At 39.2% G+C, this 23,331-nt stretch overlaps 1 protein-coding gene across 4 annotated transcripts in view; it reads left to right on the forward strand.

Moving 5' to 3' along the window:
• pik3r6 (phosphoinositide-3-kinase regulatory subunit 6) overlaps positions 1–23,331 on the forward strand; it is a 32,456-nt gene that overhangs the window by 5,177 nt on the left and 3,948 nt on the right. The window contains exons 2-16 of one of the 4 annotated variants that reach the window (XM_084715630.1): positions 5,448–5,534; positions 9,753–9,837; positions 10,058–10,162; positions 10,772–10,863; positions 11,164–11,232; positions 12,181–12,313; positions 12,937–13,006; positions 13,120–13,318; positions 15,238–15,385; positions 16,800–16,886; positions 19,250–19,493; positions 19,854–20,144; positions 21,046–21,145; positions 21,520–21,642; positions 23,193–23,300. In XM_084715630.1, coding sequence (XP_084571756.1) covers positions 9,780–9,837; positions 10,058–10,162; positions 10,772–10,863; positions 11,164–11,232; positions 12,181–12,313; positions 12,937–13,006; positions 13,120–13,318; positions 15,238–15,385; positions 16,800–16,886; positions 19,250–19,493; positions 19,854–20,144; positions 21,046–21,145; positions 21,520–21,642; positions 23,193–23,300 — 1,827 coding nt within the window. In that variant the 5' untranslated portion in view covers positions 5,448–5,534; positions 9,753–9,779. Of the gene's footprint in view, positions 1–5,447; positions 5,535–6,403; positions 6,554–9,750; positions 9,838–10,057; positions 10,163–10,771; positions 10,864–11,163; positions 11,233–12,180; positions 12,314–12,936; positions 13,007–13,119; positions 13,319–15,237; positions 15,386–16,799; positions 16,887–19,249; positions 19,494–19,853; positions 20,145–21,045; positions 21,146–21,519; positions 21,643–23,192; positions 23,301–23,331 lie in introns of those variants that run through there. The other 3 variants (XM_084715629.1, XM_084715628.1, XM_084715631.1) reach the window with 3 other exon arrangements.

Genomic DNA, 23,331 nt, shown 5'->3' on the forward strand with positions numbered 1-23,331 from the left:
GTGTTAACAGTCATTCACAATCTGCACAGTGTTGAGGACCTTTATAGAGCTGAAATGATTGGAAAAGTCAGTTAATTCAAAGTCAATTAATTCTTAATTCTATTCTGATTTGATTTGGATAATAATCAACAAAGCACATATATGTGTATATATAAAACTTTAACACATAACTCATAACATTAATAATTTAAACAATCATCAGTTCAAACCTGAGAGCTTTGTTTTGAAAGCTCTGGACAACATTTTCCTCTTGAGGCAGACGTTGTCTTGAGTGCTGGGTCCTTGTTAGCTAACCCAACATTTTCCCAGAAAGCCTGACCTTAGATTTTAAATGACAACCTTTTTCAAAGTTATTACAAAACACCCTTAATTCCACATGCTGCAGCTCCCAAAATGCAGACAGCCACAGACTCTTCAATTTAAGACGCCACCCTTTTGTTTGCCCTGTGAGGAATATGAACACAAATGGCAACGTTTGTTGGCATGGTCGTGTGCCTGTGGGCTTCTTGGAAAGACGTCTCCATCGCAGCCACAGCTATGGCATACCAAGTGTGTGTGTGTGGATCTATTTGTGCTGCTGATCATGTTTATGTGACGCACTTAGTACATCCTGTGCTTGTAGCGTTTGGATCACTTTACACCCAGTGACCTCCTGTGAAAGTTTACGGCTATGTTGCTGCGTTGCCTCATTGTGCCCACAGGAGCTAAATAATGTCTGGTGTGTGGTGAGACTGATGATCCACAGGAATTCTTACATTTGTCTTTTTACTTTGTCCTCAGCATGTCTGGAAACAATGTTTGTTTTTCCACACACGTCAGTTGCAGAATATCCAGAATATTTGGTCTGAGAATGTCTCAAATGTTGCAGAGGACTGTGCTTCACTGTGTGCTGACTGAAGTAGAGTGACTTTACAGTTTGTATGAAACTTACAATGTGTTGCTTAAATATGAAGAAAATCTGAGATGCATTGCACTTGATTGAACAGGTACACAAAAGGACAGGAACCACATGGCAACTGTACCATAACAGTTTCTAGAACAGCAGTGAGAGGGAATCTGCATATTTCTGTCTAAACAAGTGAACAAAATGTGTGAAACAGAACTTCACAGCCCAAGTTTTCTTAATTTTTCTTTACAAGATGGCGAGAAGTTGCAAACTAAAGTCACAACTGCAGTAGATGACTAAATAGCTTACACACTACCTTCTTTATGACAAAAATGTATTTTTATTTATTAAGACTTTGAGTTAAAAATAAATCATTCATACTCAGCATTACCCCACAGCCCTCTGGCTATCCACAGGCCCTCTGCTTCAGGTCACAGCTGTATCTATGGTAACAATGCTGTCTTTGTTCGTTGTATTTATTCTTGATAAGAATAAACTTCAAAGTATTTAATGCGTAAATAATAGATGTAATCACTACTCCAAAACACTGATGGAAACTTCTACATTAAGTGGTCATAAGTACAGGATACATTGTGAGGCAAGGCTCAATGAAACCAGAAAAACTGATAAGATGTAGTAATGTGTAGGTCAGTGGGAGCTGCATGTAAGCATCCTGAGGCAAGTTGTGATTTGTGATATAAGGCTATATAAATAAAATTTGACTTGACTTTGACATGTTCACTAAATTGCATGCATCTTGTGCAGAATTGTATGTGCTCATGTGTGACCACACAGTAATATGAATTTGTGTCCATTTGGATCTGCATTTGTGTTTTAGCATAACGTGTTTGTTCAAAACTGTTAAACTGACGTATGATGCCAAATCCAATCTAAATGCCACATCCTAAACTGACCCCTAATGGACCAATTAACCCAGTTCTCACCATTGAAGGCCCCACAAAAGGGACCACACACACACACACACACACACACACACACACACACACACACACACACACACACACACACACGCACACGTACATACGCACACACACCCTCTTGGGAAACCCCTTTCTATCTCTACCTCTTCCTATCTGTCTTCCTCTTGCCTGATGGATTTAGCACACTACCCACAGCAGCATAATTCTTCCTCCTGTCCATTCAGAGTCAGTGATTTGATGCACACCAACTCTTAAATCTAAGTTTTTTTAATGACAAATTTACCTGTTAGCTGAAGTTTTTCAGCATTATTATTATGCAATGTTTGCTGGCCCTGAGGAGGAAACAATCCTTGGTTGTTTCCTCCTCAGGGCCAGCAAGTCAGCCCCCCCCCCCCCCCCCCCCCCGCACACACACACACACACACACACACACACACACACACACACACACACGCACCAGTCAAAAAGAACTTCCTCATATTGTCCAGCATGTTGATGCAGGAAATCACTTTGATTGATATCCCCCAGTGTTCACTCTCAATTACATGTTGTCAGTTATAGGTGTCTCTTTGCAGTTAGGGCTGGGCCGTATGGTGTATAAAAATATCTTGATATTCTTAGGCTATGTCATAACGTGTGTGTGTGTGTGTGTGTGTGTGTGTGTGTGTGTATAAAATAAAATGCTGTAAAGTTCCAAATAGTGCAAACATATGATGACCGTACAGAATATGATGCATAGCTGTAGATTAAACCAGGGGTTCCCAACCTTTTTCATGTCAGGGACCCCTACAATAGATGCACATTAAACCAAGGACCAAATTGAGTGGACTTTGTCCTAAGAAATCCCTTCTGACTATTTTTTTTTAAATGGTCAAAGATCAAACTAGGATCACTGTAAATTACAATCAAAACAGGCAACTTTATTTCTTCAGCTTCCAGAAAATGTGATGGAAGTTCAAATATTTTATTCCCCTTTCTGTTGGGGACACCCTGCAACCCACTCAAGGACCCCTATAAGTCCCTAGACCCCAGTTTGTATGTATGGACAAAAAAAAATCACAATATTTTTGACCATTACAACAATACTGTAGGGATAACTATTGGTGCTTTCAAAAAAAATTAAAATTGGATGGATATATTGATATATTATCACAATATAGTCTAACAATGTCCAAAATCCTAGATGATTTCCAGTCTCATATTAAGATATCAATGTAATAGTGATATATTGCCCACCTCCATTTGCAACTTTTGAGTGTGTTTCTGCATGTGTATTCCTCCTAGAATTGAACCTTAGCATGAGTGTAATCAAAGATGACATGCCATTTGACTGTTTGCTCCATGGAGAGAGAAGGGCAGAAACTTTTCAGCTGTATCTACATCTTTCTCTCCACATATGCAGTCGTATTTGGTATCTTCATGACAAAGAAAACTTTGAAGAAGATTTCATGATGCTGCTGTTGCCATAAGCTCATTGAACACATTGTACACAGTCAGTTCACTTCCACACAGTAATTTCCCTGTCAGGAAATTTTAGTGCTGTAACTCGATAAGCCTGTTTTTCAGGCATTGCTTGTTATGTGGGAGATAAACTCTGCAGGTGATTCATCACTCCTCCACTTTGGCCAGGTCAATAGGTGAGAGACGGTGAAGCCCATCTGTGTCATAAGACCCCATACTATCCTAAGTCGGGGATTTCCAATCAAGCAAACAACCCCACCCCCACTGCAGCACCCAAGCACCACAACTCTTATGCTCTATGAACGCACTTCCACAAGTTGCTGTCAGGTCCTTCCTGTTTTCTGAGATGTCTGCAGCATGCCCGAACGGAAATTAGTGCTCCTGTTTTCTGTTTAGCGGCATTGTTTGAGACTTGGGCTGTCCACCATGCTGCGTGGCGGCAGCTGCCCACATAGGGAAGGTGTGGATAGATGTGGAACGTAGCTCAAAGTTAGATTAGGAACTGACTCACATTAGCCGTAAATAGTCAACAGTCATAGGGGAAGTTTGTTTCACTGGCATGTGTCCTTGGCACCTGCAATGGTATTTCAGGTTGTGCCCTAATTATTAGCACTTACCTGGGTCATTTGACAGGTTTTACTGGCCCTAATGGCCAAAGAAATAATGGGTTTCAGTGGTGAAAAACGTGTGAGGAATGTTAAAGGTTATACCTGACCAGTTGCGTGGTTTGTTAAAATGAAAATAGAGGATGTTCCTGAAAAATCTCAACTGGGGATTTTGCTGTAAGGTCTACAGTGGTAGGTAAAAAGTTAAGACATGTCGGTAGATTGACTCTGGTTGGTGATGTTTGGATCCATGATCTCACATTTTACGTCATGTTCTGCAGTGTTTGCAGTAGAGATGTTTCGATAGCAATTTTTCATTTCCAATATCAAGTCCCATACCTGAATTTGATGTATCGGCCAACAACCATCATGATTCAGTTTTTTTTAACAGCTATATATTAACCTCTGTATGATGTGGTATGATTGACATAATTTTTTATGGCCTGGCTCAGGTTAAACCACTTCTAAAACATGAACAACTAAAGACAGGGAAAGAATGTCTTAGAACACGACTTGCATACAGGGCACTGCTGGGAAGTAGTGGTGTACCATATCTTATTATTTGCATATATTGTTTTTTTATGATGAAAAAAAATCATATCGTGATAATGGCAATATCACGGTGGAGGACTTAGTTCCAAGAAATGAGGCCACTTTAGTAGTTTGGCAGTGGTTTGAATTATCAATCATCATCAAGAATATATTTATTGCAGAGTACTTTGCATTATGGTTTGAATATTATGGTTATTTTAGGGTCATATCCACCCTTACCAGGAAGGAGCAGGATCCTGTTTTGGGGTTAATAAATTATGTGATGCTGATACTAGGGATGAGTATTGGCAACAATCTGGTGATAAAATTCGTCTCATAATACAGGGGCTATGATTCAATATATTGTGACGTATTGTGTCTTAGAACATATTGAGTATCTGGATTTTATGTTTTGTGATACTGTATTGATTCTCAAAATATTGTTTTGTATTTGTATTTCTGACTGATACATGACTGGACAACCCTAGTTTGCAACTCTGTAACATTGTATTTTCTTCATGCTTTGAAACAGAGCATTCTGCAAGAGTGTTTTTGCATACAGGCATTTTATATTATCTGTGTGCAGCTGCAGTGATAAGAGCTTTATGTTTGCTTTGTGCAATAAATCACATTGCTATTGCCTCAGTATACACATTTAATTTTGTTTTGTTTGATGATTTGATTCCGTTTCAATAGTTAAAAACTCAAGTTCATTTCTTAATGGCAAACTTTTAGATGAGATTAATATGTGCAAAAGCATGTGAACAAAAGTCAAACAAACGTATGTATACAAACAAAGAGGTATGATTATGCAGTTTTGTTTAAGAGGCTTACCTTTCTGCAGAAAACTTTCTGCAGACTGGTTTTTCCAGGGTAGTTATTTGGAAAGTTGTGAATGATGTGGTGGGTCTATTTTTGACATTTTTAAATTCTGGTTCCTTCTGTCTCACTCTCTTTCAGTGTCTCTCTCTCTCTGTCTGTGTGTGTGTGTGTGTGTGTGTGTGTATGTGTGTCTAAATATAGAGTGACATCTGCCCACTCATTCTGACAGGGAGGAAATGCTACGCATGTGTCAAGCCCTACACCGTGTTAATCGTTTCTGTTCGTAAGGTAAAAACGAAGTCTAAGTTTGAAGCTTTGTGTGGGCAAGAGTCAATGCTGCACATGAATGCTTTTTGCATGTATGTGTATCTGCATGTATAGTGAGTGCTGTATATCAATTCAGTCCGGTATGTTTTTGTGTCAGTGTTGTATGTATGAAAGAAAAAGACAAAGAAAAGAAAAAGAGCTTCTCAGAGCCCCAATAGAGGCCTAAAGATGTAAACAGGGGGATGAAAAGATGGGGGGGAAGAGAATGAAAGACCGAAAGAGAGACAAAAGAGTGTACTGTACAGAGGCAGCCGGAAACTTGTGGTCAAACAGGCAGCGTTCAGTTGCTGAGGCAGCGCTGTTAACTCGCAGATTCTGAAAGTACTGCTGTCTTTAGAGGGATCAAGGCTAAATCACATCGCACAAATCCCTTTCATTGTACACATACGGGCTGTGGAATGACCCCAAGCGCAGTGTGTGTGTGTGTGTGTGTGTGTGTGTGTGTGTGTGTGTGTGTGTGTGTGTGTGTGTGTGTGTAAGGGAGAAAGAGAAATAGGGAGAATGAGAGACATTGAAAGAGACCAAAATGCTGTAAGTAAAAGTTTAGAAAAATCATTAGTTCTGCCATGAATCAGGAGTCCAAAAATAGAAATAAATCCAAATGTGTTCAGCCTTGAGCCAAATAACACACAGATCAAACAGGTTATGACTCTCTGACACATTCCAACACCTGCACATACAGACACTCTCACCCCCTCATTCTCCTCCTCACCTCCCCCTCAACTCTGCTGACACACACGCACACACAGCGTTCGTCCCGTGTCGCTGCCTCGTACCCTCTCACAAGAGGAAATACACTCAGCAATGAGTTGCTGTCCTCACTTGACTATGAGTCGCTCTCTCTCACTCTATCCCTCCCTCTCCCCCTCCCTCTTTGTGTGCGTGTGTGTGTGTCGCACACTTGTTAGTTTCAGTACAGAGAGCGTAGTGTGAGTGTGTGGACCTTCACCACCGTTTGCTCCATGCCTGTACAGAACAGGGTGAGTTTATATTCTCTTATGCTTTGACGGCTAAATGTTTGCGATTGGAAAAAGATGAGGATGGTTTTTGGTTATTGCCTCATGTGGTGCAACAGGTGTACGTTTGGCGTAGACAATTATTTGGTGGCTAACAAGTTAACTAACCAGTCCCAGAAAGTGAAACCCGGTTCAAGTCTGTTATCTTGTTTCTGTTACTTAGAAATCTTAAAATACAATATTGTGGGACACTTCTGGTGTTTCTTTTACACTTCACGAGGTCTACATTTATGCAAAAATGGTGATATAAGGTTGAGTTATGATCAGTATATTGAGAGCAGAGTTGTAGAGGTTTTTACGAATTTGCCAAAGAGGACCAAAGCATGAAAATAAATGAAGTCTTATCCACCACTCTGTATTTAAAAGAAACAGTCTCCGGTCTGTGTGTTTAAATGCTGCAGGAAATGCAGTTTCCTGTGGTAATTAGTGATGTGTTTGTTGTGGTTTTGATGATCTCACATTTCATTTATGCCTTAATGCATTAAAGGTGATTTTAATTGAGGTAGATTTGTCCAAATATTACTCCAAATTTAGTGTTGTGGAGGTTTGAGAGGTGACTCAACCCTTCACAAGTAGGTTGGAGTTATTTATAGGAACACATTTTGGGGAGGATTTGTGTGGGACCACTGTACCTTCTGTGACCTCTCAAACATCACTGTGTGTTAGTCAGTGTGTGCAGGTGTGTGTTTGTGTGGGGTGGGGGTAAGGGGGTAGAAACTAAACTTTTGATTCGATCCCTCAGCAGTGACTACACTGGTATAAATGTTAATTAACTATATTTCACTAACAAATACAAAAAGACAGACAGAGAAACACATGGTGAAATGTAACCAAGTGCATTTACTCAAGTACTGTACCTAATAGATATGTAATGATGCATCGATCTGGATCGACATGTCGATTTAATGTTGGACGATCTAATATCAATCAATATCAATGCAAAGTGAAAATTTAAATCTATTTCGATCGTCATCTTTAAGATACACCTTTATTTTGAAATTCCCATAGCGTGTGTGCGTGTCGCTAATGTCTGGAAGAGTTCACTCATAAAATTGCCAAATCATGATTTAGTTACTTTTCTAGAGTTGACATAAATGTAAGTGAATGGCTACAAACAACATATGATATTGCCTGATATCAATCACAGGCCTCTGAACTGAACTGAGTTGAAATTGGATCATGGCAGACTTTGTGATATCAGCAAATAACTTCTGGTTGTCTAAAGAATCAATATAATATTGTATCGTGATAAAACTTTATTATGTGATTTACCCACTTACTAATTCTAGTTCTATTAATGCAATGCTTCTACTACTACTACTGATGCTACTTTTTACTTCACTACTATATTTATCTTTAGCTACTAGTTACATAATAGATTATGACTCTTGCGGTGTATATGTATGTACAAGTATAGCTGAAATGATGAGTTGAGTTAAGAAAAAAAAAAGAATCTCAAGGTCGCAGCTTAAAAGATGTGAGGATTTGCTGCATTTCCTTTTAATTATTTGAAATATTGGTTTGTTAGTTGGACAAAACAAGGCGGGTCATAGAAGATATATATATCCTTTTTTTCCAACATGTTCTCCAACTCAACACAGAACACATTCTCCACACAAAAAGAATATAAGGCAAGGAATCAAACAATATATAGTTTTTTTTTTTTATTTTGTGATAAACAGCCAACCAAACAAACTTGAATGCTTGGTCCTTGAGCCTGAAGTTTAAAGGGATAAGTTCCATAGTTCTCTGGATCCAATATGAAAGTGCAGGGACAGTGTCTGAAACCCACTGAAGAAGAACACATCTCCTTGCACTAAAAAGAAGCACATTAAGCAGCTTCAGTGACGAGGGGCTAACATTTATTGCCGCTGAATGTATCCCTAGAATACAAAACCCAAGTTCAAGAGTTAGTCTTTTCAGTCTTAATATCAACTTCTTTACACACTTTGACCCAGAAGTCATTAATAAGAGGGCAGTCATAGATACAATGGAAATACAAAGTTTCAGAGATTTAACACTTATTGCAGTATTTTGAAAGCAAAGGATTAAACTTGTTGCATTTCACTTGGGTAATCTGGAGCCTATATATAACCTTAAATTGCAACTCCCTAGCTTTTTTGGTAAATAAATAACCTGAAGAGCATGACCAGGTACTGTCCCACTTATCATTATCCAACGTCAGCTTCCCACAGAGATCTGGTTTGACCCACACATTCATTATTTGGGATTGATGGAGCCCCATAAAACCTAGTGGTAAGTTTCTTGGTGTCAAGACTTTGAATAACCTTTTCTACTGCTGAAAGAGAGAACCCAACGGGTGTAATTTTGTGGCAGAAGAGATAAAACTGTGTATCTGCAAATATCTGAAAAAGTTATTCCGATGAAGATTATGCTTCTCTGTAAACTGACCAAAGGACATCAAAGTACCAACCCTTACCAAGTCAGCAATAGTCCTCGTGTGCTCTGGGTAACTGTGATGGCATTTCTTGCTGTTTTCAGATTTTTTCCAAACCAATTAATCAGTTAATCAATCTATGGAGAAAATAATCAGCACATTGTTCTATAATGAAAATAATCATTAGTAACAGCCCTGTTCAGAATAGTCAACCTCAACCAACTGCAGCATGATATTAAAATTCTGCTTTTACATTAATGCATGAGTAATAATAATCTAATGATATATAATTGTATAACAGTCACAGGGGACATTTTTCTGCATTGAGTACCTTTTACTTTTAATAGTTTAGGTAAATTTTCCTGATTGTGCTTATTAACTTGTAGTTAAAAGTAACATTTTAAATGCAGAGTCTTACTTGTAACAGTGCTTTTGCAGTGTGGTATTAGTACAGTACTTTTACGTAAATGAAAGATCTGAATACTTCCTCCACTGCTGCAGGTGGAGATGATATTACTGTCAGCCTGCCTGTGAACAGAGAGAGTTTGAGTGCCATTCAATGTATGTGTGTAATTTTACACTCTACTGTCAGTAAGCTGACGGAAAGAAAAAGTAAAACAGTCATTGCTTACCCACATTTACTGGCATCAGTAAATGTGGGTTTCTGTCTTTCAACCAGAGTGAACAGCTGTCCACCCACTGCGGACGTCAGACATGACAGGACATGACTGACACTTCCTGTCCATGTCTTTTTTCTGATTACAGCTGATAGACCCACAATGCATGTGAGACATGACCAACAAGGCCCCCTGGGATAAGTCAAGCAGTATGTGCAGCATGGAGCCAACAGGTACACACAACACACATGTTCACTTAAACATGTTCTCAATATATGAATATATATATTTACAGTCATTTAGTAACATGTCTCTGGCTTGGTTTATCCTCAATTAAAGTAGAATGCATCATTGTTTTGCATCATGTGTGTTTCAAAAGAAAGTGGTACTTTTTTTGAGCAGAACCTTTTTATATTCAGTCTTATACATCCAACATATTGGCTTTATTGTCAGCTGGCTGCTCCCCAACAGTTCCAGAGCCAGAGCTCTACCGCAGCATCCAGGCTGTGCTCCCCAGGGAGACGGACAAGCAGCAGCCCCCAGACTGTTTCAACAAAGGTACAATATACGACACACTGAAATAAATAAGCGAATTATTGCGATTAAGATTTTTTTTCTCAGCTCTGATGTGGTTCTGTCTGTCTTGCTGGTTGGCCCTGCTCACATGTAATATATGAAATCTTACTGTCGACATAATCTGATTACATTACCCAGTTTTTACTTTATGGTAAAGAGTTTTCAAAAAGAGGCAAAATCAACAAAAAACAACTTTATGATGTTTGTCATTTGCATTCACATTCACAATGGTTCAATTTATATAAGAGATGAGATGAGATAAATGTTATTATTTCTACACCAGGGAAATTTACTTGACCATGAGGATTAGATGTCACGAAATGGACTTTCTCTGTTTCTCTGTATCCAAGACTATTGCGCCCTGTAAAGTTTTCCACCCTGAAGATATTTAATGACACCGGGCCTGCTTGTGCTAATCACACAGTGGAATATTGAGCTGTGTCAGCGTGAGGGCTGTTCAGTTGTTAGTCATCAGACATATTTTGGATTAGCACAGTCATGGAGAAAATTGTGACACATTTTGCAAGTTTGTGTTAGCCGTGTGGAAATTGTGCATCAGTCGATGACCTGTGTGTTCATCTGTTTGTGCAGGCATGCTGCGATGGACACTTCATAAGAAGGTTCAGAACAATCCCGGCAACAGCTTATCTCTGGTGTGGGTGCTGATAAAAGAGCTGGAGAAGGTACGTGGTCTCAGCAGTGGCACTAGGAACACTTAACCAAAAAAAACATTTTGACATCTTGATGTACATCCAGAAAAAGATCCACTAAATCCAGTATTTAGTGATTGTAATTCAATTTACTGACCATTTTTATGTCTTTAATTAATCAGTATTGTTTGGTCTGTGAAATATGATTAAAACATTGCCAAAAAAAAAAAGGAAAATTAAAAACTGCATTTAAGAAGCTGATTATTTTTTTTCAGCCGCAGCCCTCAGTCAAATGATGCCCTGACATAGTGTGTGTATGTGTTTTCTCTGCAGGCTGAGAGATGGGACTCTCGCAAATGCATCATTCCTCTGCTCCACACACTGATGTATGCCATCATTCAGGTACTTTACTCTTCCCACATTATGGCACTGTGAAAAACTGCCTCTAACTTTCTTTTACATACTTTTTTGTAACACTGTTTATTGAATTCATACATGTAGTTTCCAGAGTTGTACTGAATACTAAGTAAGTAACAGTAATGTTACCTCTTCATTCCACTGGGCACATCTGCAGTGTGCTTTTGACTCATCTTCCACACAGGTTCATGCCCTGCCATTTCAGAAACTTTCAGCATTTTGATCACATGATTATGTTGTCTTGCTGAGATTACCTTGATTTAGTAATTTTTCCTTGTTTTTTGTAATTCTGTCATGGGATAAGTAGGCTATGTGTCTTTATGCTGTGTCTTTGTCTGACATTCTTGAAAAAAAGACTTGGTGTATATGTCTGTCAAAATCACAAGTACTGTCCACAAAGGCTGAGAGGAGCTTCGGCGGCACAACTGTACCCAGTGGAATCAAGCTGATACTGTCTCAATTTCATCTATTCCTTAATGAGGGTGTGACATGATACACATATATCTTGTTAGCCTGACTGACACCACAGGCATAGCTACACAGCCTTGTCAAATAAATCTCCCAGACTGAAGTGTCTTTATCACTTGTGTATTGTTTCTAAGGCATAAAATTTAGGGACTTTTGGCATTGTTACTATAAGTAGTACCCAACAAGAGGAAGAATGTGTTTTTGTTCCATAGCCAGTGTCAACAAGGAAGTGGACACCTGAAAAGACGTCATTTAGACCCGTGGATATAGTTTTTCCTCATATTTGAGCACAAGAATGTCATTACCGTTCACTATCTGTAAAAGGAAAATAGTTAATTGTTAATTAGTTTTAACCTGTGTGTGTGTGTGTGTGTGTGTGTGTGTGTGTGTGTGTGTGTGTGTGTGTGTGTGTGTGTGTGTGTGTGTGTCATGTGTACTGTGTGTGTATGGTTATTGATATTCCAGACAGCCTACATTCCTGACGAGCTGTACAAGCGGGTTTATGACTTTTGCAAGAGACTTCTGACGTACCCTCATCCCTACTGCACCGTTGGCCTCAGCTACACGAGACAGATAAAAACTGAACGCTCCATTCCAGGTATTCAGCTCTCAGCTTGACACTTCAGTCCAGTCAAGTACCTTTAAGCTCACTCAACACTTACAGCCCGTACACACAACATATAATTTGGATAGGGCTCAACAAACTGGAGATGATGATGATGATTAAAATGATGGCTGTAATATTTATAGGTCTTTTGTCATGATTTTGTGATTGTAGGCTGTCATTTCCCACAAAGTCCAGTCATTCAGACAGGTCAAGCAAAACATGAATTATCTATTACTCATACTGTTGACACTGGACTGATATTGTATGTGTCTTAAGCCTTTTCCAGCAAAGGGCAAAAAGACAGACAACAAATGTTTTGTAATTGTAAAGATATGATATTAAAAAATGCAAACAAACACTACACTACATGCACTGCGCTAAACCAAACTGAAAACAACAAACGAAATAACAAATGTAGCCAAAGCTAACAAACCTGGAAGGCAGCTGTCTGCAGACCTTACCAGCCAATCAGAGCAGATGACAAGCAGAAGGCCATCACTTCAAAAAAAAAACCAAAACATTATGTTTACAGTGATGTTAAATGAACTGTCCATTCACCATGCTTCACTTTATCTGTATGAGGATTTGTCGTTAAATGCCAGTTTGATCTGCAGGTCTGATGTACCAGAGGATGCTCACGGCAGAGCAGAGACTAAAGAATGAGCACTATCCCTTTCAGGAGAGGTCAGTCATAAATATGAAATATTGTATCACATGTCTGAGGATGTAATAAACACTTCAGGGAACTGGAGATTTACAAAGGCTTATTTAATTTCGTGTCGTGTTAATCCCTGCAGGGTCTTCGTCCTGGCTGACCCAGAAGTCTTCTCTGGTTCTTTGGGACAAGTCCTGCTGGGTGATATTGAGGCATCTGCTTCAGCTTCAGGTGGATCTCTAGGTCCTCTAGATCACATGCGCAGTGTGGTCCAACACTCCATGCAGGCTGCTTTAGGAGCAGAGCAGTGCCACGGGCAGAAACTGGCTCATGCCCTGAAGGTCAGTGAGACTGTGCAGAATTGTTCGGCTGTGCTCATTTATTACCTACTCTTTTCAGTTCTCTAGTTATCTTTTGTGGTCATTGCAGTAGATAGACTGCTATAATTGTCACGGTCTGTTTGCTTCCTGAGTACTGTTCTGCTCAGTTGACTGCAGATTTTGCTCTTAGGTAAACTTTTCTTTTGACTGACAAGGCTGCGTAAAGTAAACATAATACTTGCAATTTTCTGCATGGTGCCTGGGTCAGAATTTCCTGTTACTTTCTAATCATTTTCATCAAATGTGACTTGACTTTACATTTGAAATTTGAGCCTACACTCACCTTGTTGTTGCTTCAGTAAAGATAAATCAGACCTGACTGACTAATGCTCTCCTTCACTGAGACCTCAACATTAACGCTTAATCCATCTGAAAGGATGTGTTTTTATAGTGTTTGTTTCTGACATAGCAGCTGCTCTGGAAGAAGATAATTTCTCATTAGCTCCTGAAATCCATTTCTGAATTAATCTGAGGAAGCAAGTAGACCAGGCCTATTCAATTGGTGGCCTGTGGGCTAAATTTGGCTCTTTAATGACCTCAATTCCGCCCTTTGATAATTTATAAATATGAAAAAATTATTATTAAATTAGTTCTCCAAATGAGACAGAGGCTAATCAGCCCATCCACTGGTTATGTCTGTTGTTAAGCAGTCAAACTGAATAAAAAAAGATGTCAACATTGTTTTTTATTAAATTAGAAGTTGCTGTTTTTTCCCTGCACTTTTGCACATAATGTTTGTTTTCTAATTGTGAAAACTAATGAAGTGGGAAGAAACAGGTGTATTATTTTAGACATTTAAAATCCTAACTTTACAGATCAGACTGAAATCATGATCAGAATGAAAACATCCCTTGCTCCTCACCTTTTTATTTTTAATCTGGTCCTTCTTAAAAATAATTGAAATGGCCTGAAGTAGATCATGCAAGAAGAAAGTTTCTTTTATTTCACTGACTAGTGTGGCTTCAAGCTGCAAGCTTCATTTTGTAGAGGATGTGTATATGTCCATATCTACACAGTAAGTGTATAGATCTGTGATACTGGGAGGAAAAGAGCTAAAGAACCAGAAATGACAATGATCTGTATAACATGCCGGGCATTCAGTGCTTTGTGGTCGCAGAAATTATGGCTGAAAATTTAATTTCCTGAAACATATAGTATGAATAACTTTTTTTGGACAGTTTGATAAAATATTAGCATTTCATTGCAGGTTTTATTCAGAAAACCGTGTGCTCGGTTAGTTTACATTCTGCAGATGCTCAGAAAATATCACTCCGCTTTGCTTCTCTTTTCTTCTCGTCAGTCATCTCCAGTCTGGGGAAAATGCAGATCAAAACTGTGGGTTCAGACTATTGTGCAACATCTTTTTGCAATTTTAGCAGTATTCCATATGTTTCTCATGTGAATGCACAATTACATATGCTGACCACTGCTACTTAAGGGCGGAAGCGGATGTGTACAGTGAAAGCATGTATATAACCCCTATGGTTACTACATGTAGAGCATGTCAGGAGATTACCTGAATGACACTTGAGTGTTAGATTTAGTGGATTGATATTGTCAGGTGAGGATTTTGGAGATGGTGGTACTTTTTTCAGTTTTTTCTCCTGGAATAAAAATAGTTTAAGAGTCCCTTCCCCGTATGTACGTGTCATGTGAAACATCCTGAATGAAGGTCTGTTGTGTTTGGTCTGGCGGTGGAAACGTCTCCTGGCACTGATCCTAAAGTAACACCTCAGTAGGACCAGGACACACGCAACGACAGACACACATGCATGTGCTACTGACCCTTCGCCTCTTTGCTATTAATACAGGCTCTGTAGGTGTTTGTTTTCCTGTGTGCATGTGTGTTCACCCATATATGTCTGTGTGTACTGGAACAGGACATGGGTCAAGACGTTGAGCCGTACTTTCAGGAAGTGTTAGCGACTCTTGAGCAGAGTGTGGAGGAGGGCGGCAGAGGAGAGGGGGGCGCACTGAAGAGCCGTCTACAGCAGCTGTACAGCGAGATCATCGCAGACACACACTCAGGTAGGAGCTCTCTGAATGGAAATACAGCAAAAAGACAGAGGTGTCTCTGACTCACCACAAGAACCTGCAGTTCTTGTGTTTCTCTTATTATGTAATAGATGAGGCAAATAGTTTGATAATAAATAGGTATTAATTAAGTAATTTGTGTAAATACCAGGCAATAGTTTGGTATTAATAATGGGTATACCTGGACAATTTTAGACTGAAACTTACCTAACAGGGTAAAACAAAAGCAAAGGTTAATAATGGGGAAATACATTTAAGGATAGTGATGGGGCAAAACTATATTGTGATAGAATAATAATGTTTTGGTATCAATATGGTAACCTGCTAACAATAAAATGGTTATATCAGTGCAGTACTAGAGCTAAAAATCAGCAATATGCTGGCATTAATGGGGTGACATTTTATATAATGAAGTAATGTAGGCTGATGTTTTCATAATATTATAGCCTGCTATCAGCATGGTTTCCTTATAATCACAAGAAAAGTATTAAAGTCAATTAAAATTAAAGTCAGAATTGGTCATTTCTATATTATAATTCTGAAATACATCCCCCTGCATGCTCCGTACATTCCTTTTTGCTTCAAGGTAATACTGCACAAATTATATATTTCATGCTGTGACTTCTTACCTAGAAAACTTGTGATAGTTTCTGTGAGTAATAATCCTGAATCAGGGCTGCAAAATGCCATGGTAATATTAGATTAAACCAAACATCTGTAACTACCACATTATCAATGTCTGTTTCACAAAGATGATTTGGGAGCACTGTTTACAAGCAGATCACAAATAGTGGCTGCGTCACAATTCACAAATAATTGCTGCTTGCAAAAACTGATCAATTAGTGAGTGATACAGGACTCTCATTTGCTCATGCATGGGTTGTAAGAATCTCGGATAATACAGGCATACAGATAATTTATCTCATGACTATCTCATGACTATTTTATCCAGATCATACTCATTCTTACTGAGCCACTTCACTGTAAAGTGGTGCAGTGTTCAGTGTACTTTTCAAGCACAGATTGTCAGTGATGAACATGTTGTCAGTGTTCACAAAGGCTTGATATGCCAGCTGTAGCACAGATCAAACATGTGGCCTTGCCTCTCCATCTAACGGTTTCCTTCATGGCCAGATCAGTCGAGTCAGTCGTCTGTATTTTTATGATTTTCCGGATATCTATTTCCATGACATCCACACTGACATCCACACTTCCACACTTATTATCATGTCAGCAACCCATCCGATGAACCTGCTCTTCCCTCCTCATCCCAGCTGGGAGATTCAGAGATAGACAGTGGTGGTTGCAGAGAGGAAGCTGTGGGGGTGTTTTGTTTTGAGTGTCATTGTGACAGTTTTGGTCTCTTCCTATCTCTCTTCCTCTTTGTGTGCGTGTGTGTGGGTTCCAGAGCCATTGTCCAGTGGACCATTGTGCGACTGCCCCCTTCCTAACCCAGAGATGAGCTTCCACCTGTGGACGGAAGATCTGGATATCTGTGAGTTGCACTGTGGGGGGTCTTGAGGAAGTTGTTACCACAACTGAACTGAACTGAATTAGGCTGAAACTGGATTTATTTACTCAAAACTGGAATGAATAAAGTGAAGAAACCTGCGATAAAATGAAAAGAAAACTTAAAATTCAATTAAATAATTACTGGAAATAATTCTTCTATCTTTACATTCATATTTTTGCAAAAAATATTTTATGTAGGGATCAAAAATATGCTTTATCATGGGTTTTCTTGAGCATTGCCATTTTGCACTGTTTTCAACAATCACACAGAGAAAATTTTCACCAACAGTAGCCTCATTAGATGGTTTGCATAAATTAAATTCAGTGTAGCTTGATGGTGTCACAGACCTTTTGAAATTCATTCTGAAATATGTCAGAAATTACTGACGTGGAAATATGAGGCCGCTTGAATGTGCAAACATCATTGAAAAGCTAATTTTAATATTTAGAAGAGAATGTGTCACAGTGTGAGGAGTAGACTGCTCCTCTAACAAAGTTTATCACCAACTGCATCAAACTGGTTTAACCAGAACAGATTGAAATTGAATCAGTGGAGCTGTGAAATTGACTGCAACTGAGACGTGTACACTAACAGTAAGGTCTTTATATTCTCAGTATAGGATGTCGTATAGTAAAGGTATAAATCATCATAGTTGTATATTCTGTGAAAAGTACTTTTAGCTTCATGTGATTGTTAAATGAAGGAGATATGACCTCTTCTGCATACTATATCAATAAAGATTGCTGTCTAAATCATGCATTGTGTACTGTAAATAAAGGACAGCAATTATTGCCTATGTACTATACTGTATACAGGGCTGCATTAACAAGCATTTAATGCTGAGGGATCACAAGACAGTAGCTGACCATATGTGTGCACTTTGTCCCTGCAGGGTTGTGAATATATTCGTCAGATGGGAGTTTAATGACCTTTAGACACACAGGAGGTTTTTCACCCCTCTTACCTCGGGTTTTAGTGATCCAGCACTTATATAATGCAGATCAGACCTCATATTAAATTATCTATATACATTATATATGCATATATTTTTGTATTTATTTATTACATTTTGCATAATTTATCAATGTGAAAAAAGTTTTGTTTTTATATATATTTTTTTATATTTTTATATTTATAATGCACTTAATCTGTCACAGAACCAACTGTACCAACGCCTACCAAACCTAAATTAGTCAGCACAGTAATCAAAATCTCAGTTTTTGTGACAGTTCTGCAGCGGAAACAGTTCTATTTCTGGACAAACTAAAGCCTTTTAGAGCATCCATCAGCCATGGGAAATCATGGCACCTCCTGCTTTTTCTGCAGCCACGGTCACAACAGCTGATGGCCAAGTTTTTCCGGGAAAATGTGATGCTTTTGTGATATTCTGGCTTCCAAAGTTGGAACTGGCCAGGAAAATGACTCACACGTTTATAGCAGTAAAGTAAAAGCAGTTTTTGTGGCTGTAAGGTTCCCCTGTATCAGTCCTAACTTGTTCCACTACTTGGGTGGTATCTTGAGCTGCCTTCATCAATGTCATGCTGCAGGTCTGCTTTTAAATGATCTGATTCATTCTTTCCATCATCAGTGGCCTCAGGTTCATTCATTTCCAAAGCTGTTTTCATCAAAACTCTCCAGTATCAAAGAACTGGCTGCTCCGCACTAAACCTGAACATCCACATGATGCACCGTCATGTTATAGTGGCAATGAACAAATAGCATCAGATAATTATCAGTGTCCATATTTATTCATATCAACAGTGAGACAATAGTGTGATCATGAAGCCAAACAGCATCAACTGCTATCACATGTGCCCAGCATGCTGTGAATAATAAATGTAATGCTCTTACTCATCTTGCATCTCTAACAACCCTATAAACTTAAAAAAAGAAAAACATCAGAAAACAAACAAAATTTATTTTTGATGTTTTGACCCCAAAACATTTTTAAAGACAGTTAGTTTTAGGAATGGTTTTAGAAGGGATTTGAATGCTTACTTCAATAAAATAAATTGATTAAACAGGGTGTAATGTATCCCAGCGTCAATATAGACTTTGAATTAAAAGTTAATGTTATACTAGTTACAACAGTTTCCTCTCATGTGGATGAATTGAAGTTCTTTCCCAGAGGAAGATCAGCCATGTGTACCCTGCAGCTCCACAACAAAACAGTTAGACATGGCACAAAACTCATGTCTGTTTTTAATGAGGTTTATGTCTGCATGTGAACTATGCATGTGCTTTTGTTTCTGTACACATGAGATGTACTAAGTGTTGTTCATGCTTCATTTGCATGTGAGCATCGACCTCTGACTCACATGTGATGAATGTTATAACGTTTGCAGGGCGAGAGCTGGCTAAGTGGTTTAGATCCAGCTCCATGTCGGAGCAGTTCTCCCTCAGCCAGGAGCAGGAGGACTTTGAACTGGGTGAGTCTCCCAGCGACCTGATGCCGTCTGACATGACTCGCTTCTCAGTCATGTCCAACGACAGTGGCATTGAAAGAGACTTGCCCCCCAGTGCTGATCCCTCACTGCTGTCATCTCTGGACACTGCCAGCATGAGTGCATCATGGGAACAATGCAAAAGGTAAATCTGAGATCTGGTATTTTGCTTTAATTAAAGGTTGACTGCTAGTTTCGTCTGGTGTACTAATTTGCTGTATTTGCCAGCCGATTTTGAAAGCATACCTTAGGTTTTTAGATTTTTTGAGCCACTGTTTTCTATGTAAATCATCTTGAAGACACTTAAAATTCACATGATATGAGGTCAGTAATCCTCGCCAAGAACATTTACTGTGGAAAACTTACTCTAAGAGTCATTTGCTGAACTATGGCAGTGACATTCATCAGAGGATCATTTGCATCACTTGATTTGGTTTCCAAGTCTTGCATCATTTTAAAATGATAAGGACTCTGAGTATGACAGTAAACCTTCTCCTTCTCCCAGTGAGCCAGATCCATCAAAGTTGTCACGGCGTGGAGGCATCAAGATGAAACCATCTGTGAAGGACAGTATGGTGCTGATGCAGGACACCCTGGAGGACCACGCAAGCCTCGCAGGAGGAGGAGGAAATGAATGGAGGGGAGGACGAAGAGGAGCAACTCTGCAGAGGCGGGCCGGAAGCAGCGCCATGCAGAATTCCTTTTCCAAGCAGCAGAGACACTTTACTGCCAGGATAGTGGTCATGGGGGACGACAGGGTACTGGGCCGCCTGGCCAAGGCCTACTACTTCTTCAGGTGAGGGACTCATTTGTCACAAGATGATGGATGAGATTTGTGTGTGACTGAGCAGATAGAATATATTGCTTTCAGTTGTTGCAGTTGATTTTTACACTTCTATTACACTGTAGTAACTGAGATCTGCGTGTTATCATTTATGTTGGTCTTTCTTATAGACACAGTATCTCAATATTAAAGCAATAAACAGTAAAATGATGGAAACTAGAGGATGGAAACAAGAGGTTCCCCTCTTAAAAAAAAATGTTATAAGGCCAGTTTGATGACAGAGTCCTGTGAGGTGATTTAGCTTACAGAGTTACCAGAGGACAGATAGTGGATAGTTTACTTGTTGCTAATGTAGGCTAGCTGCTGTCTGCTGCTATCTGTAGCTGGTGTTAGCTAGTTAGCTCAGTTAGCTAGCTGTCTGATTAGCTGACTCAGACTCAAGGGTGCCAGGAGCCAAACCCAGCAACAAAACCACTACATCGTGTTTTTCGGAGCTAATAATGGAAGTAAGCTAATGAGTGGACAGGGTGTCCATCATTCCATTCTCATCTCTGCTAAGAGTGTACATGTGCGATACCAAGTGACTGGAGATGCTGGCCAGACTGGGACTGAGCACAATCTCAGAGACCAGCGATGGCCAGTTTTACAGGATATTAATTTTCTCATAGTAATAGGAAACTAGGCGTGGCATGTTAAGATCTCATCCTAAATTTTCTTATATACTATATGAAACACTTCCATTTAAGCACAAACAATACAGTGACTGGAGAACTTGAAAAATCACTACTTCTTCAATTTCAAATGTCAAATGTTGAAATCCAAAACCTTTTTGTTGGAGTATGATTGGCAAACTGCTCAGTCAAGTGTGCAGCACACCGTGAGTTTCTCATGAATCTTTGGTTTGTCTTTGCAGGAAAAGGGAAGCGCGGAGGCTTTTTCTTACAATGAAAGTCAACCTCCAGTTTTACTACATCCCTGTTTGCAGGGATAAAACCCCCACCTCCTCTGTCAAGGTAAGCCAACTTCCTCCTGTCAGCACACCACCAGGCTGCTGGTGTGTGAAAATCACCTCACCTCTAGAGATAACAAGACAAATAGCTTCTGTTGTAACAGAGGATTGGTATATCAAAATGCCCATTATAGTGTTTTCATTGTGTGTTTATTTTAGGTAATAATGTAGTGACTCTGCATGGGAAACACTTAGTAGTGAAATGAAGAGATTCCAAAACACTGACTTTAGCTGCTTTTTCTTCTGGTGGTAGAGCTAAAAACCTACAGTAGCTAGTAAAAGAAAACCTTAAACTTATTTAGCTCACTGCTGTTGATGTGGATTGGATGACAAGTTTTGGTTTGACTTTTGGTTCTACTTTCATGTTCCTTTTTCCAGGAAAACCTCCATCAATTGAAGCGGAATCCCTGCACTCTTGGTTCCTACTTGAGCATGGTGGACCCGTGGTACAACTCTAACATTAAGAGTCTAGGCTGCATGATCCCCAAACTGGCTGAGATGGTACGATACAATTCACAGTTTGTCTATAGGAAAACCGCTTTTTTCCACAGCAGAGCCATGTTAGATAAAGTCTTTGTGTCGGAGTGACTAATGGAGACTCGATTCTCTTCTTCTGTGTTGCACCTGGTCTTGTGTGAATGATATGACACTCTTCGAAAATGTCATAACATCACCGCATCTCATTTAGTCAATGCAAGACTGTTCCTGAAGCACAGGAAGTTGCACAACATCTTTTACTGCGAGGAAACTATATGTTGATTTCACTGAAACCACGGCTACAGTGATCTAAACAAAGAAAAAGTCGACTCTGAACTGACACCCTAATTCTTAAACAGGAAGTAGGATTACCATGAAACTGGAAAGAAATGCAAAGGAACTTACAGAAAACAAAATGAGTTGAATGTAATAATAAGGAGATGATACAGCACTACAAGACGATATTCATGAGAACCTTGTTTTATTAGAGAAATTGAGGGGACAAAAAAGAAACCTAACCTCATTAAATTAGGCTCAACATTTTTTGTCAGAAATCTACTTGTCCAAAGTATTTTTTTTTTTACTTGCCCCTGTGCAGTGTATAGTGAAACATGATAGGCTGTGGTAATCAGTTTTGCAATTACATGACTTGCCTCAGCATTCATGTTTTATAAAAGCACTGGCTCGGCCCCAGAGGAGGGGTTTGTTGGCAGCCTTCTTCGCTCCCATGTGAGATGCTGTTGACTCATTATTAACAACATTTTCCCGAAACTTGACGTGCCTTTGAAAAAAAATGATCCCATTTTATCTGCCTTGCTCTCAAATTTGCACCAAAAAACAATGCATTGATTGTTCACTGGGCAAGAGAGTTGCTAGATTTACTAGCCCAATATGGCATTTTACTTGCCCCACTCAAAGGGGGAATTGTTGTTGAGGCCTGTTATTTGTACAGCAAAGCAAAGTGTCTTTTTCTCAAAATATGTTTCTCTAATTCTTACATCCTCAGCTGTCTGCTAGAACTTCTGAAGTTACTGACTAAATTGAAAAACATGCATTTATAGCAAAACCGTTAACTTTAAATGTAGAGTCAGTAGGATTTGTCTTAGCCGTTTGTTAAGGCACCAGAAAGATAGACGATTGTTGAGTCTCATTCACAGGACGTCAAATGCTGACATTTTTGGTTGGTAAAGCCTCTCAACAGCAGCAAAATCAAGAAAATTAGAAAAAAGAAAATACAGGCAGTTATAGCCACCACCACATGCATCTAGTGAGTCATAAGTGATGATTTAAAGGAATTATGTTTATGTGAGTCCATACATTGTTTGTTTATGCAAATGTTGCTTATTATGCTTTTAAGTAATTTTAAACTTAGAGCATCAACAGTAATCTCTGTTAGTAAAGTGACTCTGGGCTCCTTACCGAACAGAAGCATGTTACCAAAAGCAATTGTATAACCTGACAAGCAGTTGACCTTTGAGTGACTCATTATATTCACTTCGTATGACCAAAATGAGCTTGTGGTTAGAGCATTATGCAGTCAGACAGTTCATTTCACAATCCTTTTTTCTTCTCAGCAACAAGCCAACCCTGGGAGGCCAAAAGACCCCTTCGTGTCTGATGTAATTTCCTACTACGTGCGCACCGGCCAGCAGCCCGTCTACTTCACCGTCTACTTTGTTAAGGTAGTCGTTCTATATGTAGATGTTCATTCAA

The sequence above is a fragment of the Lutjanus erythropterus genome, chromosome 3 (genome assembly GCF_056507025.1).
Source record: "Lutjanus erythropterus isolate fLutEry1 chromosome 3, fLutEry1.hap2, whole genome shotgun sequence".
In the NCBI taxonomy this organism is placed as follows: Eukaryota; Metazoa; Chordata; class Actinopteri; order Lutjaniformes; family Lutjanidae; genus Lutjanus; species Lutjanus erythropterus.